The 22,575-nt window shown below is 37.3% G+C and overlaps 1 protein-coding gene across 2 annotated transcripts in view; it reads left to right on the forward strand.

The window, feature by feature from the left end:
• The window catches only part of atp9b (ATPase phospholipid transporting 9B), a 76,082-nt gene that overhangs the window by 31,657 nt on the left and 21,850 nt on the right, over positions 1-22,575 (forward strand). For both annotated transcript variants that reach the window (XM_067426577.1, XM_067426578.1), the window contains exons 12-15: positions 3,135-3,295; positions 3,436-3,578; positions 5,266-5,378; positions 17,070-17,324. In XM_067426577.1, the coding sequence (XP_067282678.1) occupies positions 3,135-3,295; positions 3,436-3,578; positions 5,266-5,378; positions 17,070-17,324 (672 nt within the window). The remainder of the gene's footprint in view (positions 1-3,134; positions 3,296-3,435; positions 3,579-5,265; positions 5,379-17,069; positions 17,325-22,575) is intronic.

A 22,575-nucleotide genomic window follows, 5' to 3' on the forward strand; every position in this document is an offset into this window, starting at 1 on the left:
TACACTATTAGCATGAGAAAGGTCTGCGGTCTGGAACGGGCCTAGGGGGCATTGATCAGTGCTGGCTTATGGGCAGGTTGTTTTATTTTTCATAAGAGTAACATTTCGGATCACTTCAGTTTAGAGGAACCCTCAAGATTCTTGTTCTCAGAGGGGATATCACATGCTTTGGCTAAGAGCACTTTAACCACAAACTCATTAATTTTGTACATTTTTTTAATGCATTCTAAACAAACAGTAAAAATACTAAATATAATAATCACTCTTTCCATCAAGTTTCCCTGGAAATATTAATTGCTGTATTATTTATAAAATATTGCAATATGTATTATGCATAGCCTACTACACACGACTCTTGCACACAGAAAGCCACTTCAGACAGTGATTGAGTGGACAAAATAACGTAAAATTATGCCAAAAATGCCTGTTTTGTTGCGTATCCTCGCATGCACAGTCTTAAAATAGTTCAATTAAGTCATTAATGAGTTTGAGAAAATTAGGATGTGTGTCAGATCAGCCTCACGTGCAGCAGTGGCAGGTCTTACATTGACAGCAGCCTAATAGACCTGCTACTGTCTGTCATTAAAGATAATCAAAAAGAGAATTACTCACTCACTGCTCTTGACTGAATATATTTTGTAGCTTTAATAAGGAATAATCTGTATATCATTTAACTTTTATTCAATTTCTGTATATCCGACCTGTTAGACATACCTACAAATCTTAAAGCACTGTTTACAAGGTAAGATGGGTCAAAAACTAACATTTTGACAGGGCAAGTAAAAATCTGAACTTGTCTGACTTGGCCAATAGAAAAAAATCGAGCCCTGATACAGTTTATTGACATTGATTATAATGAGGTTTATGTTAAGATTGTTTTAAGTTCACTTAAATTAATATAGTTATTATGTTTTTAAAGCCTAATTAATGTTCTTATTGATAGCTTACGGTAATGTTTTAAGGCTGAATGGCTATAATTAATGCCTAAAACTGAGGAAAAAAGTAAATTTCATAGAGACATCAGTAGCAGACATCAAACATCAAGCAAACATCAAGATGTTTGGTCTGGAAACTCACCATTGACAGGGCTCAATCTAAGGGGCGGGATAAACGGTTGTCTTTCAAACTCCCTCTCCACACAACTGGATATCGCTTCAACAAACCAGAGCAACGTGAAGTGAAGCTCGTTAATAGATTAAACTTTCGCTGTATCCGGCTTCAGTGCCGTTCTTTGTTCTTTTCTCAGAGAAAAGCTTAACTCCAAGTCTTCCAGAGTCACGGTCAAAGCTGATTCGAAAGACCGTTGTTCGCCAGCTTCTGTGTTTACTAGTACCCACCGACTCTACACACGATGTGATTGGCCTGGCCAGTTTGGTTTTTTCAGCTCAGAAGTGTATTGAGAGTTGCTAGACGATACTCGCGGCAGATCAGATTTGCTGCCGCTAGGGTGGGTGCATCTAGATATAAATATAAAAATATATTAAAAAAAATGAATGTTAGGTATGATTAATATAGAATATAATGTTTTTTCTAATATAATTAATTATATTAATTTTATTTGAAAAGCATCCATTAGTTTTCATTTCATGTGGACTTTAAAGAGGCCATATTATGCTCTCTTGTCTTGGTTTTGTTTAGTAAGTTATAGGTTTTCATGCTTGAATGTTCAAAAAACACATTATTCATTTACGTTGTTGCAGCCCCTCTCCTTCCAGTGTGTCAGTAATGCTCTGTTTAGTTCCTGTTTCTATGAAACCCCTCCTTCCAAAAACCACAATGTGTTCTGATAGGTCGGCTTTACCAGTATGTTGTGATCGGTCAACTGATTTAAGTGTGTTTCAGAAATGTCACGCCCCTTACTATAAATGCAAGTTTTAACACACTACTAACGGAACTCAACCAGGCCTCTTTTTTTTCACATATGCTTTGGGTGGGAATTAGGGCTGCACGATATGAGGAAAGGGTTGCGATGTGCGATAACATTGTTTAATATTGTGATGATGATATGACTTGCGATAAATATTCAAATGTGAATATTAGCTATACTGTTCCAATGCCTTAGTGCTTTAAAGGTCCCGTTCTTCGCGATTCCATCTTTCAAGCTTTAGTTAGTGTGTAATGTTGCTGTTAGAGCATAAATAATACCTGTAAAATGATAAAGCTCAAAGTTCAATGTCAAGCGAGATATTTTATTTAACAGAAGTTCCCTTTCAAAGCCTACAGTGAACGGCCGGTTTGGACTACAGCAGGAAGTGCAGGGATGTAATGATGTCACTAGAACCGTTTGTTGACTAACCCTCCGCCCACAAGAACACGCAAAAAAGGGGCCGTGGTCTTGTTGCTCTCCCACGTGGAGAAGAGCGCGCATTCAGCGCTTGCATCTCCCCATTATGGTAAGAGGCAGGACCTTTCCGGGCAAAGTGCGCTAAGCTGCTGTCCAATCACAACACGGGAAGTGCTGGCCCAATCAGAACTCGTTACGTGTTTCTGAAGGAGGGACTTCATAGTACAAGGAAATCATCAGGCCGTTTTTAGGACAGAGAAAACAGCGCTGTACAGATAAGTAAATTTTGTGAAAAATACTGTTTTTTTACACGCGAAACATGAACTCATGTTATATTGCACACTGTAAACATAATCAAAGCTTCGAAAACATGCGAAGAATGGGACCTTTAATAGGTTTTTTGCGAACATAGAAACTAAACATTGAATAGCCTATTCCTACTGAATAAAGAAATCTAATAGATACATTTTTTTAAAAATGTATTGAACAAATTGCACATAAATGAGGGCCAGCTCAACAGCCGCTCTAGGCAAAACACCGTCGCACACTCACAATTAAAGATGATCTTTGAGATGCATGTGAAAGACTGGAGTTTTTGTTAATTGATAAAACTGCACAAAAAAATATATATTTTTTTTTTATTCTTAATAAAAACAAAGACACTTGCGTAGCTGACACTTCCTGGGGCTTCATCTGATTGGCCAAATACTATGAACGGGCCAGCCATGTCTTCAGGGCCTAAACGTGATAGGTCAAACGTTTATTAGGCTATTTGTCGCATGTAATAAACTACAAACTAAAGGAAGCATAATTGGTCCTCTTCTAAATTTCTCTATTTTATCCTCTGCAGGTGGGACTGTTGGACCTGGAGTTAAACCGGCTAACAAAAGCTCTGTTCCTGGCTCAGGTGGTTCTTTCTGTTGTTATGGTCGCTTTGCAGGGTTTTCTTGGGCCCTGGTTCCGAAACCTGTTCCGTTTTGTGGTTCTGTTTTCATACATCATCCCCATCAGGTACAGCTATTTTATATATATATACATTTATATATACACATACATATATATATATATATATATGTGTGTATATGTATATAAATGTATATGTAATCATTAAAGCTTATAAACTTATTTACGCCATTTATGTGTTTGTGTAGTTTAAGAGTAAACCTGGACATGGGGAAGTCAGCGTATGGCTGGATGATTATGAAGGATGAGAATATTCCAGGTACGGTGGTTCGGACAAGCACCATCCCAGAAGAGCTGGGCCGCCTGGTCTACCTGCTCACAGACAAAACTGGTACTTTAAGATGCCTTTTTCCCATTTATAATGGCTAAAATCTAATTTATGGATGAATAGCTTCAGATTAATGGATAATGAATCACCTAATTTACCATAAATATTTCCAGAAGTCTAAATTAAAGCGACTATTATATATATATATATATATATATATATATATATATATATATATATATATATATATATATATATATATATATATATATATATATATATATATATACATATATATATACATATATATATACATATACATATATATATACATATACATATATACATATACATATATACATATACATATATACATATACATATATACATATATACATATATACATATATATAGATATACATATATATAGATATATATATATATATATATATATATATATATATATATATATATATATATATATATATATATATATATGCAAAATCATTTTAACGGCACTAAATTTATTAATGCGCGTTAACACAGTGCACATTTTCTGTTTGATCCGTGGCCCGTAGTTTGAGAAATCGGGATAAGCCATAGACGTAAAGGATGCAGCAGCAAACATTAATAGGGAACGAAAATGGTTATCATTAATATTCTAAACCAAAAGTGCAGTTATTGCCTATAAGCTATCATATTTTCTGTTTAACCATAGACACCAGGTCGAAAGAAAAGTCCGTTTACATTGAGCACATTCTCTGCAGTCCGAGCGCGATGCGTGAATACACTGAAGCTCACTCTCGCTCATGTCTGAGGTAAATCATTGACACATCACCACTTACAGTGCATGTGTTATATTGAACTAAATGCATTGCAATCGGCTAAAACGAATGCACAGGTTACTCTTCTGAACAAGAACGCTCCCGAGTCAGTGTTCTTCACACTGTTCACGTGAATCGAATCATAGTTCGGCACGCACACGCAAAATACCTGCAATTCAATAGAGATCGCGCCTCTCTTAAAGGAGCCACACTATATTCCTACTCGTGGAATATGGACCTCCTCCGGGTATGGTGTGGTACTGGTGTGCTAACAGGTCCGCATGACAGCTTTCACATTACCAGTTTTTCATACGAACTGTGCCCTGTTCTGAACTAAACTGCCTGTAATACTACCTTTATTTATATTCTTAAAATGAGAGAAATCCCTGCTTATTCTGAATTTTTAAGCTTGGTTTAAGAGACATGAACAAGTTCTTTGATAAACATCTATGACCTTTGATACATATCTAGTCTTCATGCTGTTTTATTGATTATTTTTGAATAAGTATTATATGGTTTCACTAATAATAAACATACATTTGCATAAAGCATGCATATTTGTCCATATACCCATGTTGATTAGAGTATTAAAAACTTAATTTAAACTTAATTTAAGAAACATTTACAACAAATAAAAATCTGCGATTAAATTAAGATTAATGGCGATTTAACTCATGACAATCATGCGATTAATCGCGTTTAAAAAAAAAAACGTTTGACAGCCCTTATATATATATATATATAATATATATATATATATATATATATATATATATATATATATATATAAAAATTCTTCTTTTTTTTTCTTTGTATTTCTCTCTGTGGTTTTTTTTATATACTTTTGTTCAAACTACTCTGCCCATCCAAAAGATTTATAATAACTATTGATTTCTTTCCTGATCCTTTGTGTGCTGTTTTTCCAGGCACTCTGACCCAGAACGAGATGGTCTTCAAACGCCTCCATCTCGGTACTGTGTCATATGGAATGGACACCATGGATGAGATCCAGAGTCACATCATCCAGTCCTACGCTCAGGTGTGATTGACATCTGTCACCTTATACATCACTGTTAAGACATTCTCTGTCATCATAGTGAAAACAGAAATGTTTCACATCCTTCACAAACTGCTGTCGTCTTTGTGTGTGCGCTCTTATGTTTTGTGCCAACAGCTGGGTGACACAATGTTAAAGCCACAGTAGCAATTGATTTTCATGCTTCACGGTCCTTCATTACTGTGATGATAGAGTGGCAGGCAGGTTTGAAATGTACCCATGATATGAGCGATCATAGCCTTATTATATCCCCCCTCAGGACATGTCAGAGTCCGTGTCCAACAACTTGTGTGAAATTGAGTTTGACAGGAATCAATAAACATAATGTAATTTACTGCTTAACATGCTTTGTTGTGCACAAGGCAGTTATAGCTCTGATTCTCTCTGGAGTGTTATGAGTATAAAGAAATTACTATTAAAAACAGCTGCTGTTTTGTAGAGGGCAACCCCTATTGTTTTATTTGAGATCTTGTCTGTCCTACTGGGATTTTGAGCTTGAATTGAATTGGTAAAATCTGATAATCCTATGTAAAGGATGTGGTTCAGTTTAGAACATTCAGTTCACAAGCTTTTTTTAATAGCATTGTCACTTAAAATCTTAAAATGCTCAAACTCATGCACCCGTAACGTACAAGAGACTGAATGTGATTGAGTGCCCCAAAATACTCTTGGCAAAGTTCTTTTTGGTTTATGAAGTTGGTAATACCGGTAACACTTTCTATGAAGCCCATACTTATAATGAATTATAGCCCCATTTATACTTATAAGTATAATTAAGTATTTTTAACACGGTTCGAATTACGTAAAGAGGAGGCAGGAACATTCAACCACTTTAATCAAAATTAAACGCAAGCTCGGTAAAAACGAGCGACTGGCGACTACTGCGCACACAGTTACTCCAGGCAAGTATTGCCACGTTATTATGTTTTTGTTAATCTTCTTTATTGTTTCAGTGCAAATGAACAAGCACACCGTTATTTGTTGAGTAGTGATGTGTATGTTTAAAGGATAACTCCGGCGAATTTTTAAGTTTATCTTGATCATTATATCTTTGCGAGTACAGTAATGTAAACTTCATAAAGTTTACATTACCTCCACAGTGGCTGCACCCGTCTTTAACCACGGAATGGCATTTTTCTTCAACTGGCCTGGCTGTGTTGTGTCTGTGTAAGTTAGTCAAGTGTTCGCTGCAAATTTATACAATTCGGAAAGGCACAAACGCGAACAATTTCTTCTTCACTTGTGAGCCCGATCGGGTCATCACTCTAGTGATGTCCGGCCATGAACGAATCGTTCTTTTTAGTGAACCGGGCGAACCAGTTCACCAAATCGGACTGAATTGTTCTAAACGGTTCGCGTCTCAAATCAGCGCTGACCACACACGTTATTTTAGTTACTCACTTTCTGACATGATTGACAGCAGGGCTCTCAAGTTTTGAACTGAGTTCAGAGTGAGATTTCGGCCGTGGGTTTGGCTGGGTACGGGGGTCTGATATGAAAAATGACAAATTCGTACAAATAAAATAAATATGTATTTAATTAGTGTGTTTGTGAGAGAGAGAGAGAGAGAGAGAGAGAGAGAGAGAGAGAGAGAGAGAGAGAAGTTGGTGAGTGTTGTTTATTGGTGTTGGTAGCAGGTTTTTGAGGCCTTCAGCCCAGAGGATGGTGGCACCTTAACATGAGCACGGTAGCGCTGAAGTGAGCTGTGGTTTACAACAGAGATTATTTTACTCTCAAATAATCTTAGACAAGCTGCCTATGATTATTGTTTGCTATATCAGTATGGTTGTATGTTTTCCTCTCTTTATGACAGCGGAAACAACTCCCACACCAATACCCCATCATTTTTTAGCCATACAGATAGGCTAAGTACAAGACATAATTATAAACTGTCTACTTTTATTTGTGTACACTCAAAATAACAACAAAGGCTGTGGATTCAGGGGACGGAGCAGCCAACTCCAAACAGTCTTTATTTCAAATATGTATTTTGTTTATTAAAAGCAAAGTTTTTAATTTCAAAAGCATTTCTGAATTCAGTTAAAATAACAAAATGTAAAAAAAAAAATTTTTTGGAACCATGCAAAATTTAATTAATTCTTGAATAACACCTATGTCTCCTTTCCATTAAAAATAATGGCTAGTGCGGTGATGTGGCATAATTTTTGGAATTGCTTGAACATGTTAAACACATCTAATTATTTCTGTAATACATTTTAATTTTGCAACTTATATAAAGTATTAGCCTACAATATACAATTTATGTTTAAATTTGTTAATGTTTGTTAATGTTAAAACTAGTGTAGGAAATAGCAAATGTAAATTATATTATTCAATTTGAATTATTATTTTGCTCCAAATGATGCACACATGGTATGGAAAATGTAAATGTAAATTTTGAAATGCATTGCCATTTTACATATTGCATTGCAAATTTTATATCGCTACACTTCAGCTTCCATAAATAGGGGTGAGCACGAATATATTTGATCTGTAATTAATGTTCGAAAAATAAAAATAATATTGAAATTTTACTATATTGCTTCGCTGGCCGCAAATGCAGTGAATCCATGATAAATCCCTCTAAATCTCGCAGTTTTAACTAAATCCACTGGGTGGTGCTGTGGAGCGGGTTAATAACTCAACTGTATTTGATCACTAGTGTCGTCTGCCTCGTGATGTTTGGAATTATTACTTAAATGAAAATGATCTTACAAAATGGAGTTACTTTTAATAAATTAATTAATGAAAGTGAGTTTAAAAAAAAATCACATCCAAACACCAGTGGAATGAGGACAGCTGTCCATCACCGCATTCAGGAGTGCAGAAGAGCACTGAGTGAGAGCGCAATAACGTACAGCAAAATGCATTTCATGCAAATCATGATTGAGACAAGGCTTCCTTTAAGTTTTGTTGAGGGATTAAGAACAGAAAACAAAGTGCTGTCAGAAACTTAACTTGACACCGTTATCTTTGTGTCTCTGCGTCTGTCATCGGGGTTTGTAGTTGCCAACTAATGGTACTTCAGCGAGCATTTGATTCAATGAGCGAGACCGTGGCGTGAATCACAGAATATGACGTTGGAATCAGAACGTAAACGTTATTGGGTGGAGGGAATATTTATCTTACCCAGATACAGCAAATCTATTTTATGATTGGCTGTTCGGTCTCTATTTTTATTAGATTAACTGGTGCGTGGCAGGGCCGTCAGAACTCTATGGGGAACTCGCTTGACTCCTCTAATAGCGCGCATATTACCCTGGCGATTTCTCTGCGTGAGAAATACAAGGTGTGGCGTGTGAGCGTGTGAATGGGTTGAAATGCGTGTGTCTCACGCTCAGTGCGTGAGACTTGAGAGCCCTGTTGACAGTCTCTCCGAATATAAATAAACTAATGTCTTGAATTATATGTTGTAACTTTAACAGTTCACAGAACTGAGACATTTTTTGCTGAGAGATCTGATGAACTCACGAGCCGCTGACACTGAGCATGCTCGAGTAACTGAACGAGCGGCGGTCGGATCAGCAGTACCGAATCGAAAACTGTTTCTCTCGGACACGTTCAATACTGAGAACCGTCGAGCCGATGAGCAGAGCCTCTTCATACACACGATAAACCTCCCCACTGGACTGTTTTTCCGGCTACTGCCGGACTTCAGCGCGAGACACAGCAAGCCGCCTAAAACAGGTGAATTTAAACAATGGCTAAGTGGCTAAACGCATCTCGTTGTCGTGTGAGGGACTTGTTCATGTTGGATAGACATTTTAATTGCATTTTGTATCTGTTAAGAGGCACAAAGACACCCTTTACGTGCATGCCCCCAAAGCTGCCGTTTTAGCTGGGGGGGGGGGGGGGGGGGGGGGGGTGGCTCTGGGCATTAACTGTAGAGGGCGACCGATAGTTAGGTTGGACCACACTTGCCAATAAACGATTAATGGACCGATAGATTTTAAAAAGACACAAAACACAAAACAGTGCTGAACTTTATTACAAGAAATAAAAAACAGTACTGAACCATGAAAATGTTCTAAATTGCATATGTAAATATGAATGTTAAAATGACAAGTTCTAATAGAAAAAAATATACAGAAAATAACTAAAACATTAAAATATTACAAATAAATGTTTATTTAGCTATAACCTAGAAACATGTAAATAAATGTCAGGTAATAGACTGCAAGTCCCATTTTTAACCAGGATTTATTAGCTTATTTAGCTAGCTTACATGAATGATATGCAATATACATTTTACACTGTGTAATAATAGTTGAACAATACAATTGTATCTTAATCATTCATGTTAGTTCATAGTGCATAAAAAAGGTTAACAAATAAAACTAACATTGAATAATACTTCTACAGCATTTATTAACCTTACTTAATGTTACAAATGTAATATTGGATATAAAGTATTATAATGTATTATTGTATTATATTAAGTGTTATTATATATAAATCCAAACAGTTTGCTTTTTTAGAACACTTGATGGTTTTCTTATCAAAATAACAAAATATGTATTGAAATCGAATGCGTTTCTGATGTGTTTATATTTCTGTTCGGATGCATGACCATGCAGTCTGGTTTTTTACATAGTTGTTACATCGCTTTAACTGCTTGAGGTAAATGTTACTGCTAATGTTAGCGTCCTCTTAGCCTCGACGACAAAGTAAAGTACATACATACTGCTGTTCTTTCGCTGCTAAAGCATCTAGTCACCAAAAGAAATACTTCATAATGATTTGGCAACATGTACTGAAGTGTTCTTTATACATACCATTTCCCTTTCTGTGTTTTAAACGCGTGTCAGTAGGCTCTGTGCAGCGTGTGCTGTGTAGCGCGCAGCCTCACGTGTCCTCACGTGTTAATGTAAACAGTGATAGTTTTTTTTGGCCTCTAGAGGCCGCTCTCGTGCTATATAATACCAGCAGACCCTTCTCAGAGCTCTCGTAGGCTACTGTGTAATGACAGCACCCTTCTCAGCCGCTCCCGCAATGGACGCAAACCGGAAAAACTATCGGTATAGATTTTTGACGATAACGATTGTTCCACCAATCAGCTATCAGTGCCGATTAATCGGCAAATCCGATGAATCGGTCAACCTCTAATTAACTGTAATAACTCCGTGTTGCAAGCACTAATCCGGTTCGTTGTTTTTCTATTGACTGTACTCACAAAGATATAACGATCAAGATAAACTTAAAAATTCACTGGAGTTGTCCTTTAAGTAAGCCAGATTCTGCACAATACGCTATATTTAATATATCATGATGACTCACAAGTTAAAATGACTCACTAAATTTGCGCAGATTTGGCTTACACAACCTACTCCAGCAAAAAATCCATGATACCATGTAGCAAAGAAGTCCAGGACCTCCAGCAAAAAAATAGGCCCACAACATTAAAGTTCCAGCATACTTAAACGTGGGCATGGGGTACTTTTAATCCCTGTTTGCGCCAAAACCATCACATGCATATGCTACCAAAAAGTTTTTTTTCCCCCATCTGAACATAGAAGGATCACAGATGGAGAATTTTGGAGAGCTTAGTTGAGTCTTGGCCTAAAAAAAATCAAACAGCACCTACATCACCACATGTTGTTTGGGAGGGTTCCAACAAAAATCCTCCTCACTCATCCATGGTGTCCAAAGCATATTCAGTTGTCAGTCCCGTTTGAAGTTCCAGGCGTGTCTGACAACTTAATATGGTGGAATTTGTTTTTGGATGAGCGAGGAGGATTTTTGTTGAAACCCTCCCAAACAACATGTGGTGATATAGGTGCTGTTTGATCTAGTTTTCTTCTAAGCTCTGCAATTTTTCATCTGTGATCCTTTGAGAGTCTTTGTCGACTTAAACTATCTGTCTTGCTGTGCATTAAGGCAATATAGACACTCAAGGTTGCCAGCTCTCACGCATTTGGCGTTACACACGCTTTCGGGCTCTTTGTCACGCTCTCACGCTGCCCAACTTCATCTCACGCCAAATTGTCAAACCTGGATATTAAACAAGTTTTAATGCAAAATTCAAACAATAAGTAGCGTTTTGGCGCTAATGTTAAAGCCAGAGGCTTTGAAAAGCGAGTTGCAACATGCTCTCATCTACGGGCAGTGCGCAATCACGCGGCTTATGAGCACTCAATACTTCTAGTGCTGTGTCAATGCATTTGAATGGCTTAAGCGGATACACAACAGTTTCACTATACAGATGTTTGCAGCAAGTTTTGGTAAACATTACAGCTTGTGCATCGATTATTAAGTCTGCCATATTTACAGGATCGTTGTATTATGAAGAGTGATAGAGATGCATCATGCAACATTGTTAACATTAATTTTATTCTTGTATTTAGCCCTCAGGTATTCCTTACTAATTGGTCACACTCATACTCATTGATGGTCAAATGTGACCATACACCGTTACTATTTTTCAATTAAATAAGTGTTCTATATTTTAGTTCAATAAAATGTATTGAATATTTTGAAGAGATCTTTTAGTACTTAATACTATTTGTGCAATAATTATTGCCAATTAATGACCACTTAAAATATATTTCTTCTAATGTTTGTATTATTTAAAATACAATTTGTGTAGTAATTAAGGTTAAAATAGAGAATTCCAATTCTATGAGGTAAATTAGTCATTTTGTGGCTAAAAAATAATAATGTTAATTTGTAATGCCATTATCCATATAGGTGCCTTATTGGCTCTTTAATAAATGTATAGTTGCTCAAAAACAATCTTGCATTTTAATAAATATTTAGATATGATCAAACACTAGATTTCTTTAAATGTGAAATTGGGATGTTAATAACTTAGCATCATATTAGGACATATTAGGACAAATAAGCATCCGAATATTTGTAATGAATAATGTAACTTATAAGCACACAAGTGAATATTAATGAATATTCACATAAAATTTGACCCAAAGAAACGGTTAAAATAGTGCTAAGACAAACAAAATTTTCCTTATTATTGACAGTAAGCTATATACTAAATATGAATTGATACTAAATCAATTAGTAACCCCCCCCCCCCCCCATCTTTGAATTTTAAAGATGAACTTTTAAGTGAGCATTAGATGACAGCACAGGTAATCTAAATGTAAAAATAGGGAAATGTTCTTAAATCAATATTTCATTCCCAGTTACAACTGGCTTATTGTACATTATCCCATCACACATTTACTGTATATTTATAAGCGCATTCAGATTGTCAAAAGCAGGAACCTAGCATATGTTTATGAGAATGAGCCAGCAGTGGGGTCTCTTTATGTACCTGCGTCTGCAATTTGGAGGCTATGTGCAGGTTGTCATCTCTTCCCCTCAGCAGAGCTCTGAGGGAAGAGGAGTTCATCAAGAGAAATCTCCTGCTCCAGTGGAGCACAGCAACCCCTGTCAAACACACACACACACACACACACACACACACACAAAGCTCACAGCGGCGCTTATGTAAATTGATAAGTTTCAGAGACCGTGTGAGATTTCGACATTGTGGGGGGAGACACTGATGAAAACTTCATGCTTTTTTGCCCAGTGTGTCCTGAGTGAGAGCAAGCACAGAAAGGTGAATTATCAGCATATACTTCCTGACCCAATCTATGTTCTTGTACTACATGTAACGCTATCAGATTTTGGCATCATTTTACTGATTTTTGAACATGTTCTGCTAAAACATTTTAAGAAATGCATATTTCTTGTTGTAAAAGTAAATTAAGTCTTTTTATAAACGTTTTATCTTATTGAAAGGAATTTATGAATGATGGGAATAGCTGTGCTGTAACTGATCTATATATATATCTCAATTTTTCCTCTATCTATCTTTAATATTTGATCCTTGATTTATATATATATACACTGATCAGGCATAACATTATTACTATATTGTGTTGATTGCCCTTTTTGTTGCCAAAACATTGGCAACAAAAGTCGAGGCATGGACTTCACTGGACCCCTGAAGGTGTGCTGTGGTATCTAGCACTGAGATGTTAGCAGCAGATCCTTTAAGTTGTGAGGTGAGGCCTCCATGGATCAGACTTGTTTGTTCAGCACGTCCCACAGATGCTCAATTGGATTGAGATCTGAGGAATTTGGAGGCCAAGTCAACACCTCAAACTTGTTGTTGTGCTCCAAACCATTCCTGGCTATTTTCTTTGTGGCAGGGCGCATTATCTTGCTGAAAGAGGCATGAAAGTACATGCAACAATGCTTAGGTAGGTGGTACGTGTCAAAGTAACATCCACATGGGTGGCAGGACCAAAGGTTTCCCAGCTCAGGGTGTCCGCGGGGTTTTAAAAAGTATTAAAAAGTGATAAATCAAAATTGTCATATTTAAGGCCATTAAAAGTGTTAAATTTGGCCTCAGAGGTATTATTTCTTTCCAAATTAGGTATTATTTTTTCAGACTATCAGGTGTCCTATTATATTGAAATTCTATCTGCGTTCGCGTTAGTTCGTTTAAATATGGGCTTTAGCATATCTGGGCACATAATCAAAGATCTTTCGTCTCTTTCGTATGTTTGATGCTGACGTCATATTCAGTGGTCGTTCGGCATCATCTCAGAGCACAGCGCGCTCAACAGAAGTGGCTGGCTTACGTTTTATTTTAGACTTGCTTCAAGGCATATCTTCAACGACTATCCTCATAAGAGCAATCTTAAACGATGTATATATATAGTCTAAAATGAACAAAGAGTTGTGAGAGAATGAGGCGCGATCCATAGACCGTATAAACAGTGAGATCCGCGTGTCTGTCTGCTCTTAAAGGGACCGCAGCCAATAAAGCTTCCTGTCAGTAAAGTTAAAGACCAAAGGGAACAGAGAAAATGACTCTGCGCTTGACTAAATAACTTTTGTAGCTTTAATAAGGATTAACTATTTAATTTATAGTTTATGCAGTGCAGACTACATATAACTGATAACTGTATTAAATTTCTGTATATTTCCTTACTGTTAAGACAGGAAGGGCAGGAATAAACATGACATTTATTCTGGATTTATGTTAGCATTGTTTTAAGTTTATTTAAATTAAAAACTGTTATATTTTTGAAGCCTAATAATGAATGTAAAAAAAAAATCAGTATTGATATCAGTAATACTGGCCTTCATTCATAAAAAGATGCCATTTAAACAAGTATTTAAAATATACTGTCTTTATGTTTCTACATTAATTTGATTAACTGTGAAATAAATTATTATATTAAAAACATACAAAAACTTTTTTTTTATTGCGATTAATCACAGAAAAAATGTGTGATTAATCTAGTTAAAGTTTTTAATCGATTGACTAGTTTTTAGTATTTTGTTTAATTCAACAACTTATCACAGTTATAGAAATGTAATATTTGGCTCAGGTTTTGTTGTTGGGAAAAAAACACTAAATCATTTAATTGCTGAATTACCAATTATTAATTGAAATCAAATGTGTATGCAGTAATACTTGTCCTCAACCAACCTTTGTGAATGTTGAGATCTATTTTACTGTGTTTGAATGATAACTTATAACAGATTTCCTCCTGGTGTCGATTCTAAATCTATTCTTTTTTGTTTGTTATATATGTCAAAATCTGTGTACATAATAGAAAGGTCGCTGATTAACACTTGCAATTCAGTGTCGTGATGGTTTTAAAAAATATTCTGAAGGTAGTAAAAAAGGTATTAAAAAGTAGTAAATTTAACTTAAGGATTGCTGTATATACCCTGCCAGCTGAACATTACCCAAAAAGCATCACACTGCCTCCTCTGGCTTCCCTTCTTCCTATATGCACCATGCCCGGCCATCCACGTGATATTAAAGAAAACATGATTCATCAGACCAGTCCACTTTTTTTCATTGCTCCATGGTCCAGTTCTGATGCTCACATGCCCCCTTTTGCCACTTTTGCAGGGCCTAAAATTAACACTCGCCAATGTTGTGACAACATGAACGTGACCCAACCTGAACAATGCTCTGTAACATAGATGGGTCTGTGCTGCATCATCACGAAAGTTTCAGCCTTTCAATCAAGCGCTGAAACAGGTGAAAGGGAATTTGTTACTCACGCACTGTGTGGGAGGTTTAGCCATCCGAAACACGCTTTCACAGCGCATCTCAGCTCTCTTTAATGCCTTCCTGTGCTTGAATGGACATAGTCGGTTATGTCTTAAGTGAATGCAAACACAAACGCATGATCCGTGCACGCATTCATTCTCAAAGTGATGTTTTTAATGTTAATCAAACCACAAAGGACAAAGAAAAAATACCAGTGCTCTTGAACTTTAAAAAGAATATAAAGACTATGCATTGTTATTTATTTGATTAGCCTATTTTATTACATTTCAGTACCTGAAAACTGTTAGACCTGCTTGAAGTATAATTTTTTTTATTTAGAGATTTGTGAATGTTCGCTTTTGTGCCATGGCTATTAAAAAATACTTTTGGCCAGTAAATTTTCTTAAGTCACCGGCCATTTGTGTAAGAATGGGTCAATCTCAGGATCTCAGTGAATTCAAACATGGTAAGGTTGCCATCTGTGCAATAATTCTATTTCTGAAGTTTCCTGATTACTAAATATTCCACAGTCAACTGTTAGTACTATTATAGCAAAGTGGGAACAGCAGCAACTCCGCCACGAAGTTAGCCTGACGTGGTCTTATTCAATTCTAGTCAGAATATGAGTCTGAAACTGCTCCATTGGGCTGTGATTATGAGGCGTGTTTTAACCGAACCAGGAAAGACCTCAAGTGGACAGACCAACAACCAATCAGAGCGACGAAGTGACACATTGTCAAATGTCAACAGACAGAGCTCAACTGCACTGTGTTGCCAAGTCCGCGTTTTTTTCCGCGGTTGTTTTATATGTCCGCAGGTTGACGTGACTATTATGTGATATATAGACCCTTGAGTGCGAATTTTAGCAGGCAACCTTGCCAAAATAACACATTTTACCCCCCAAACGGCATTTTCCCCCCGGAGAACCTCCCGAGAAGCTATTGTTTAGGGCTAGTAGTTGGCAGATTTTGTTGTAAAAACTTGGCAACCCTGTCTGCAACACGCGCTGGAATCATAGACGGCTGGAATAAACGATCTTTGTTGTAAAAAAAATAAAAGATTTTATTGATACACAGAGTACTTGCCCAACATGATCATCATCTTTGAGAGAAATTAGGAAGGTGAATGCATATACAAACAAGCTCTCCGTTTAGGATTCGAGTAAATATAATCCAAGCCCCTTTGATGACGTGATGATTATGTTACTGTTGATCATCTGTCCGTCATCGTCTAAAGCCCGCCCTGATGATTTCATTGGTCTGAACAGTTTCTGTTCGGAGATAATTACTCTTCTATAGAGCGATGCCAGACCGAACTGCCCGACCTAAAAATGTTGTGGGCGGGGCTAGGTTTCGGCTGGCATCCAGGCTACCACGAAGTAGTAGGCCATGTAAAATCACAGAGAAGGGTCAGGGCATGCTGAGATGCACAGTGCGCAGAAGTTGCCAACTTTCTGCAGAGTCAATAGCTACAGACCTCCAAACTTCTTTTGGCCTTTAGATTAGCTGAAGAACAGTGTGTAGAGAGCTTCATGGAATGGGCAAAAAATCAAATTTTTTGTCAAATAAATGCAACCTGGGTGACCATGGGATGTAACTTCTGAACCTGGAGCGCACTCTTGATATTTCTGCTTTGTGTTTCTCCAGGTGAGCTCAGCGCAATCTAATGGAAGTAGTGCGAGTTCAACACCATCCCGTAAACCACAGCCGCCTGCACCAAAGGTCCGCAAGAGTGTGAGTAGCCGGATCCACGAGGCCGTGAAAGCCATCGCTCTCTGCCACAATGTTACACCGGTGTATGAGTCCCGTGTTAACGGTGCCAGCACAGAACAGGAGAATACAGAGGCCGACCAAGACTTTAGTGATGACAACCGTACTTACCAGGCCTCCAGTCCTGACGAGGTAAGAATGATGGGACAGCCTGAAAGATTACTAATTTATGTTATTTCATAAAAAACATTTTTTTTTTTAAAAACATTTTTTTTTGTTTTTTTAGAAAATGTTTAATATTTGCTTTTTTTAATTAGATGGTTTTGTATTTTGAATTTTACCTCGCTTTGTAATTTTTGTAATTTTCACCTTGAGTGGTCCAAGAAAAAAGCATTGCTTTTTTTATTTCAATTTATTTTATTTAGAAATCAGACAGATTGCATTGACACTGCTCTTCTCATTCCTCTAACGGTGTAATCCTATATATCGCTGCTTTAGTATTTATGACTCCCCCACTTTAGCCTTGAATTTACTGCCTTATTGGATGGTAATATAGACTCTGTGTTAGTAGAGAAATCTGAGAGGGCTCAATAAATATCAGAAGCAGAGGGGGCATGGGTAGGTCACACACCAGGAAGGACTCGGTCATCATTTGTGTTGAGAGATCGTAGATATTTATAGATCCGTTGTAGAGCAACAATATTTTGAATGAGTTGTTGGTAAGAAAAGCACTAAATAAATGGTGAAAAGGCATTGAGGCCAAACATATGTCACAATGGCAGCGGTCCTCAAATAGATGGAGGGATACGTCAGGCTCATTATAGTTCAACTTTTTTTTAATAGAGTGGAATGAAGAACTGTTCATGGCTTGATTTAAGGAATAATTCATCCAAAAGTTACATTTCTCTCACTGATTACTCCCTCTCATAGTCTTCCAAACCTTTGAGACTACTGTGGAGCACAAAAAGGTGAAGGTTAGCAGAATGTTTGCACTGCTTTTCACCATATAATCAAAGTTAATGGAGATTTGTTTCCAAAAATGACAGAAAACACCATAAAAGTATTGTAACAGTAGTCTATTAAAATCAAGGCATACAAAATATAACCCATTGTATGTCTCTCCTTCACAGCCTCGGTTTTAAATTGTATTTGCATGTGATTTTTGGTCATTTTTGGACCTTCACAGCTTGTGGAGTTTTTCTTCTTTCTTTTTTTGTCTCTAATAAAGAAAACCATGTCTGTCTTGAACAACGTGGGTGATTGTTTAGGTGAACTAACACATTCAAATAATTCTGTACAGTGTTTCCTGTGCACTTGCAGGATTTAATGAAGATGAACTAATGAAGGGCAGTCGTTTTCAAAGTATTGATTGTTTTCAAGAAAATGCGGCAGTCATTACATAAATTGAGAATATCCCGGTGCTCTTTCATTTTTCCTTTATACAACCCAAGCATCTTTTTCTTCAGGACCTTCTGTAGACGTAGATATCTTTTGAGAGTGATAAAAGGAAAAAGAAATCTGTCCATCTCCCTCTTTAGTGGAATTGCCTGTCCTCTCTTCTCCCTTGATGTGTCTACTTATTTATTTTCTTTAATGCCCAGGTCTTATCTCTCCAACGTCTTCACTCCGGGATTGATCAATATTTAATTTTCTCTGAGAGACTAGCGGTTAACACTAGTCTTTCTCTACGTGTCACTCTCATCGGCGCCTGTGTCTATGTGCGCACTCTCAAAGACCTCCAGCCTTTTCAGCCTTTAATATGACAGACGCATAGCGATAATATTCCTAAACAGAGCCGAGTTCAGGGATTGAATTACCCAGATGCCTTTCCGCACACTTACTTTAAGTCATTTGTGACCTTTGACTCCACAGTGTCAAGGGTCAGAGGTTTATCATGACCTTTAATGATCGGACATTCTCATGAGCAAGCCCGTTTGTTATGTCCGATAATGAAGTTTTACTTATAGATGGTAATAGAACTTCACTGATGGTTTTATTAGTGGTTTTGCCCTATTCAGATGAGATGACAGTGTTCAGTGGCTGTTGACCTTTGGTTCTTCTAGGAAAAATATAGTATTGACCTCTAACCTTAAGCCTATTAAATAGAAGTTGTCACAAAAAGATGGGCCACTCGTACAAAAGAGTTATGGCATGTTCAATTTTTTTGGGTTAGAACGAGGTTAAAGTAAATGCACTCTTGGTATGGTTTTGATTTAATAGAATGATCCAGTTTAATTTCGGAAGTAGAATTTGTGAAATTAATTTAGATCTTGAAATTGTTATTCTTGAACTTGTAACTTGATATAACATTGAAATAACATTTAATTCAGATTTTCAGGCCTAGATGATTTAATAATAATATTTAATCATTTATAATGAATGAAAAAATGTAATTATTAGTAATATAATTTGTCTAGTTATGCCCAGCTCTAAAAGCCAGCAATCACAAACAACTGAAATTCATGGAAAAAGTCATTTCTCAAAAAGATTGAAAAATATAATGTTATAATAACGATAAGCGAAAGATTACTGACTTTCAGATAAACTTCTCTCAGCATATTCCTAGATGAAGCTGCTCTGTCAGATAATGCCATCTCCACTATGACTTCTTTATGACGTTGTATCATATTTCCTGTCACATCTGGTCTCTTTATTAAATAACAGCCACGTCTTCATGTGGTCGTAGGTCACATGGTGCGGTTCCAATCCTCTCCACTTCTTGAAGGCGCAGTGATCTTGGTTTATGATTACAGCTTTTTTTCCTGTACTGCTGAAATGATTGATAGAGTGTATTAAAGGCTCTCTCCTGTGTCGTAAAACAGTTCCCTGCTCGTCTCCTGAAGGCATTTCCCCACCACCTGTGTGTGTGTGTGTGTGCGTGTGTGTGTGTGTGTGTGTGTGCGTGCTCTTGAGGGCATCATTTAGCACTGTCAGGTTGATAGAAGACTGGCTAATTAGTCATATCACACTGAAATGTCATAAACAAGAGTTCTAGTTCTGTTCAGATGTGTGTCAGGGCAATGAAAGCAGATTTAATCATAGGGCTACAAATGAATTTAAAGGCATAATTTGCAGGGATGGTTGAGCTCTTTCAGCCTTGAGATAAATACATTCAATAGGGTCAAGAAGTCTGAGGCAGAGTAAAAAGGTTTATTTATTACATTTATTTCTGTAATGCTGTATTTTCATTATGACTTATATTACCAGCATAAAGGCTAGATCAAAAGTTGAATTATTAACATGAATTTCAGAAAGTCTCCTTATTTGGTTGGTCCCTCTTTTGCTTTAAGCGCTAAAGCTGCATGAGCTCCACAAGTTTGTGTCAAACCTGATGATTATGTTGATCATGAGCATGATCTGAGAATGATCCAAATAGAATCTTGTGCTCCAGTGGAAGCAAGAAAATACAAGAATTCACATGATCAATGTCTAAAATTTCAGAAATGCCCCACTATTTTTAAAGGCTCCTAGTTTTGTTTTGGAGGTCTCCTACAATACGTGTACATGCATCCAAGTTTGAAAAACACAATTTTTCTCATGATATGCATTGCAATCTCTAATTTTTCAAATAGTCTGAAATAGTTTGATAAAGGATTCAGGCCCCTCCTTTCTGAGAGCCTACTCTGCTCTGATTGGTCAGATGGCTTAGTCTGATGTTATTGGTGTACCGCTTACAGTGCATATCGGAAGCAAAATGTCCATTATGTCCATTACCGTTTTAAAGTCTGCGCTTGATAGAGGGCATTTTTAAATCTTTTTTTCTGATGCGAATGTCATAGTAATATCAACCAATCACATTACTTTTCCGGTGTTGCATGAACCCAGTTAGCTAGCGTCAGCACTAGGGTATTTGCATAGGTGATCTGATTGGCTGATGTCTTCATTGGCGCTTGAAAATTTGGAATTATTTCAACTTCTGCCGCAAGCAACGCCAGTGACGCAACGCAGCAGAACCCATAGTTCAATTTGGTAGACGTCGAAAGACGTTGAAAGACGTCACCTATTCAAGGTAAATGAGAACCGTTAATGCACTTGAATTTGAACTCCATAGACTTCCTCAGCACTTGTACACATAGTGATATGAACAGTAATGATGGTGTTGGTTTTACCATTTCAATTCAAGCCGGCACAGAACAAAATATTTCTTGATATGAACCAAACTCTTTCTGGCCTCAGCTACTCAACTACGGTGTTAGAAGGCGGGTCAATGTAGGCGTTTTTTGCTGCCATCCAGTGCATTATGCACGTTTGTTATTAACCTATGTAGGCACATGCTGGAAGTAATCACTGAAGAATTTTCATAAATAGGCCCCAACTCTTTAGAGGTGTAGTGTGTACGATTTATGAGGGTCTATTGACAGAAATGCAATAAACATAACTATGTTTTCAGTGGTGTATAAAGACTTTACATAAACTGTTATAAACTGTAATTACATTAGAATGAGCCATTTCTATCTACATACACCGCGGGTCCTCTAGTGCCGAGTTCACACTGCCCGATTTTAGCCGCGATTTTGACTCGCAGACAAATGCCCGAAATCATAGGCAAATGGTTGCTCGTGCACACGAGTGACAATCAGGCAGAATGAATTCTCAATGATCAGAGAGAATCGCCGACGCCCGTGAGATATTTGGCATGCTAAATATCTGGACCTTTCGGCGATTCAAACTCCTGCTGTGCAAAATGTGTTCTGACCAAGCCTGCAGTCTCCCTCTCAGATACTGAAGCTTTCGCGCCTCGATCGCCCCCCGGTGACCGGTCCCAGTATAGCCGCCCCTCTTTGTTTTCTAATGGACACGAGGCAAACTGAACCATAAAATTACACTTCAAATATTTTTTCCCCAAAGTTAGTTTTTCATTGAAGGCAGCTATCATCACGATGATTTCATTTCAAGTGTTCGTTTTTTTTAAATAAGTTTAGTTTTACTTAGTTATCTGACGCTATTAAAATGGAGGGTGTGACGTCATGATTGACAGCTGAGATCGACGTCTTCTCACTGAGTGAAGTTGTCACTGAGGCACTAACAGACTTTTTTCAGAATTTTTGGGAGCAGATCGGAGCTTTAGCGTTAATTTCTACATTTCCATAACTGTTTATTTCACACCAACATAATTAATTGTTCTGCATCTGCGAGAGTGTGGGCGGGCTTTTGATATCGCAGCTTTACTTCCTGCTCTACTTCCTGCTCTCTACTGCGCAACTCCGGTCCTGAAATCGCTACTGCGCAGACTCGGTCCCAAGATGTCAGCGCCGTGCAGGCCGCCTGAAAGCTTCAAATATGGCAAGCGGAAACGGATGATGTCAAGTCGTCCATTTTTTTTTACGGTCTATGGTTCTGACTGAAAATCACATCGGTGATGAGCCAATAAAAGAGCAAGATACAGGGCCGCCGGAGGTTCAGGGAGGAGTTCCAGACCAGAATATCAGTATTTGAATAGATA

The sequence above is a fragment of the Pseudorasbora parva genome, chromosome 19 (assembly GCF_024679245.1).
Source record: "Pseudorasbora parva isolate DD20220531a chromosome 19, ASM2467924v1, whole genome shotgun sequence".
Lineage (NCBI taxonomy): Eukaryota > Metazoa > Chordata > Actinopteri > Cypriniformes > Gobionidae > Pseudorasbora > Pseudorasbora parva.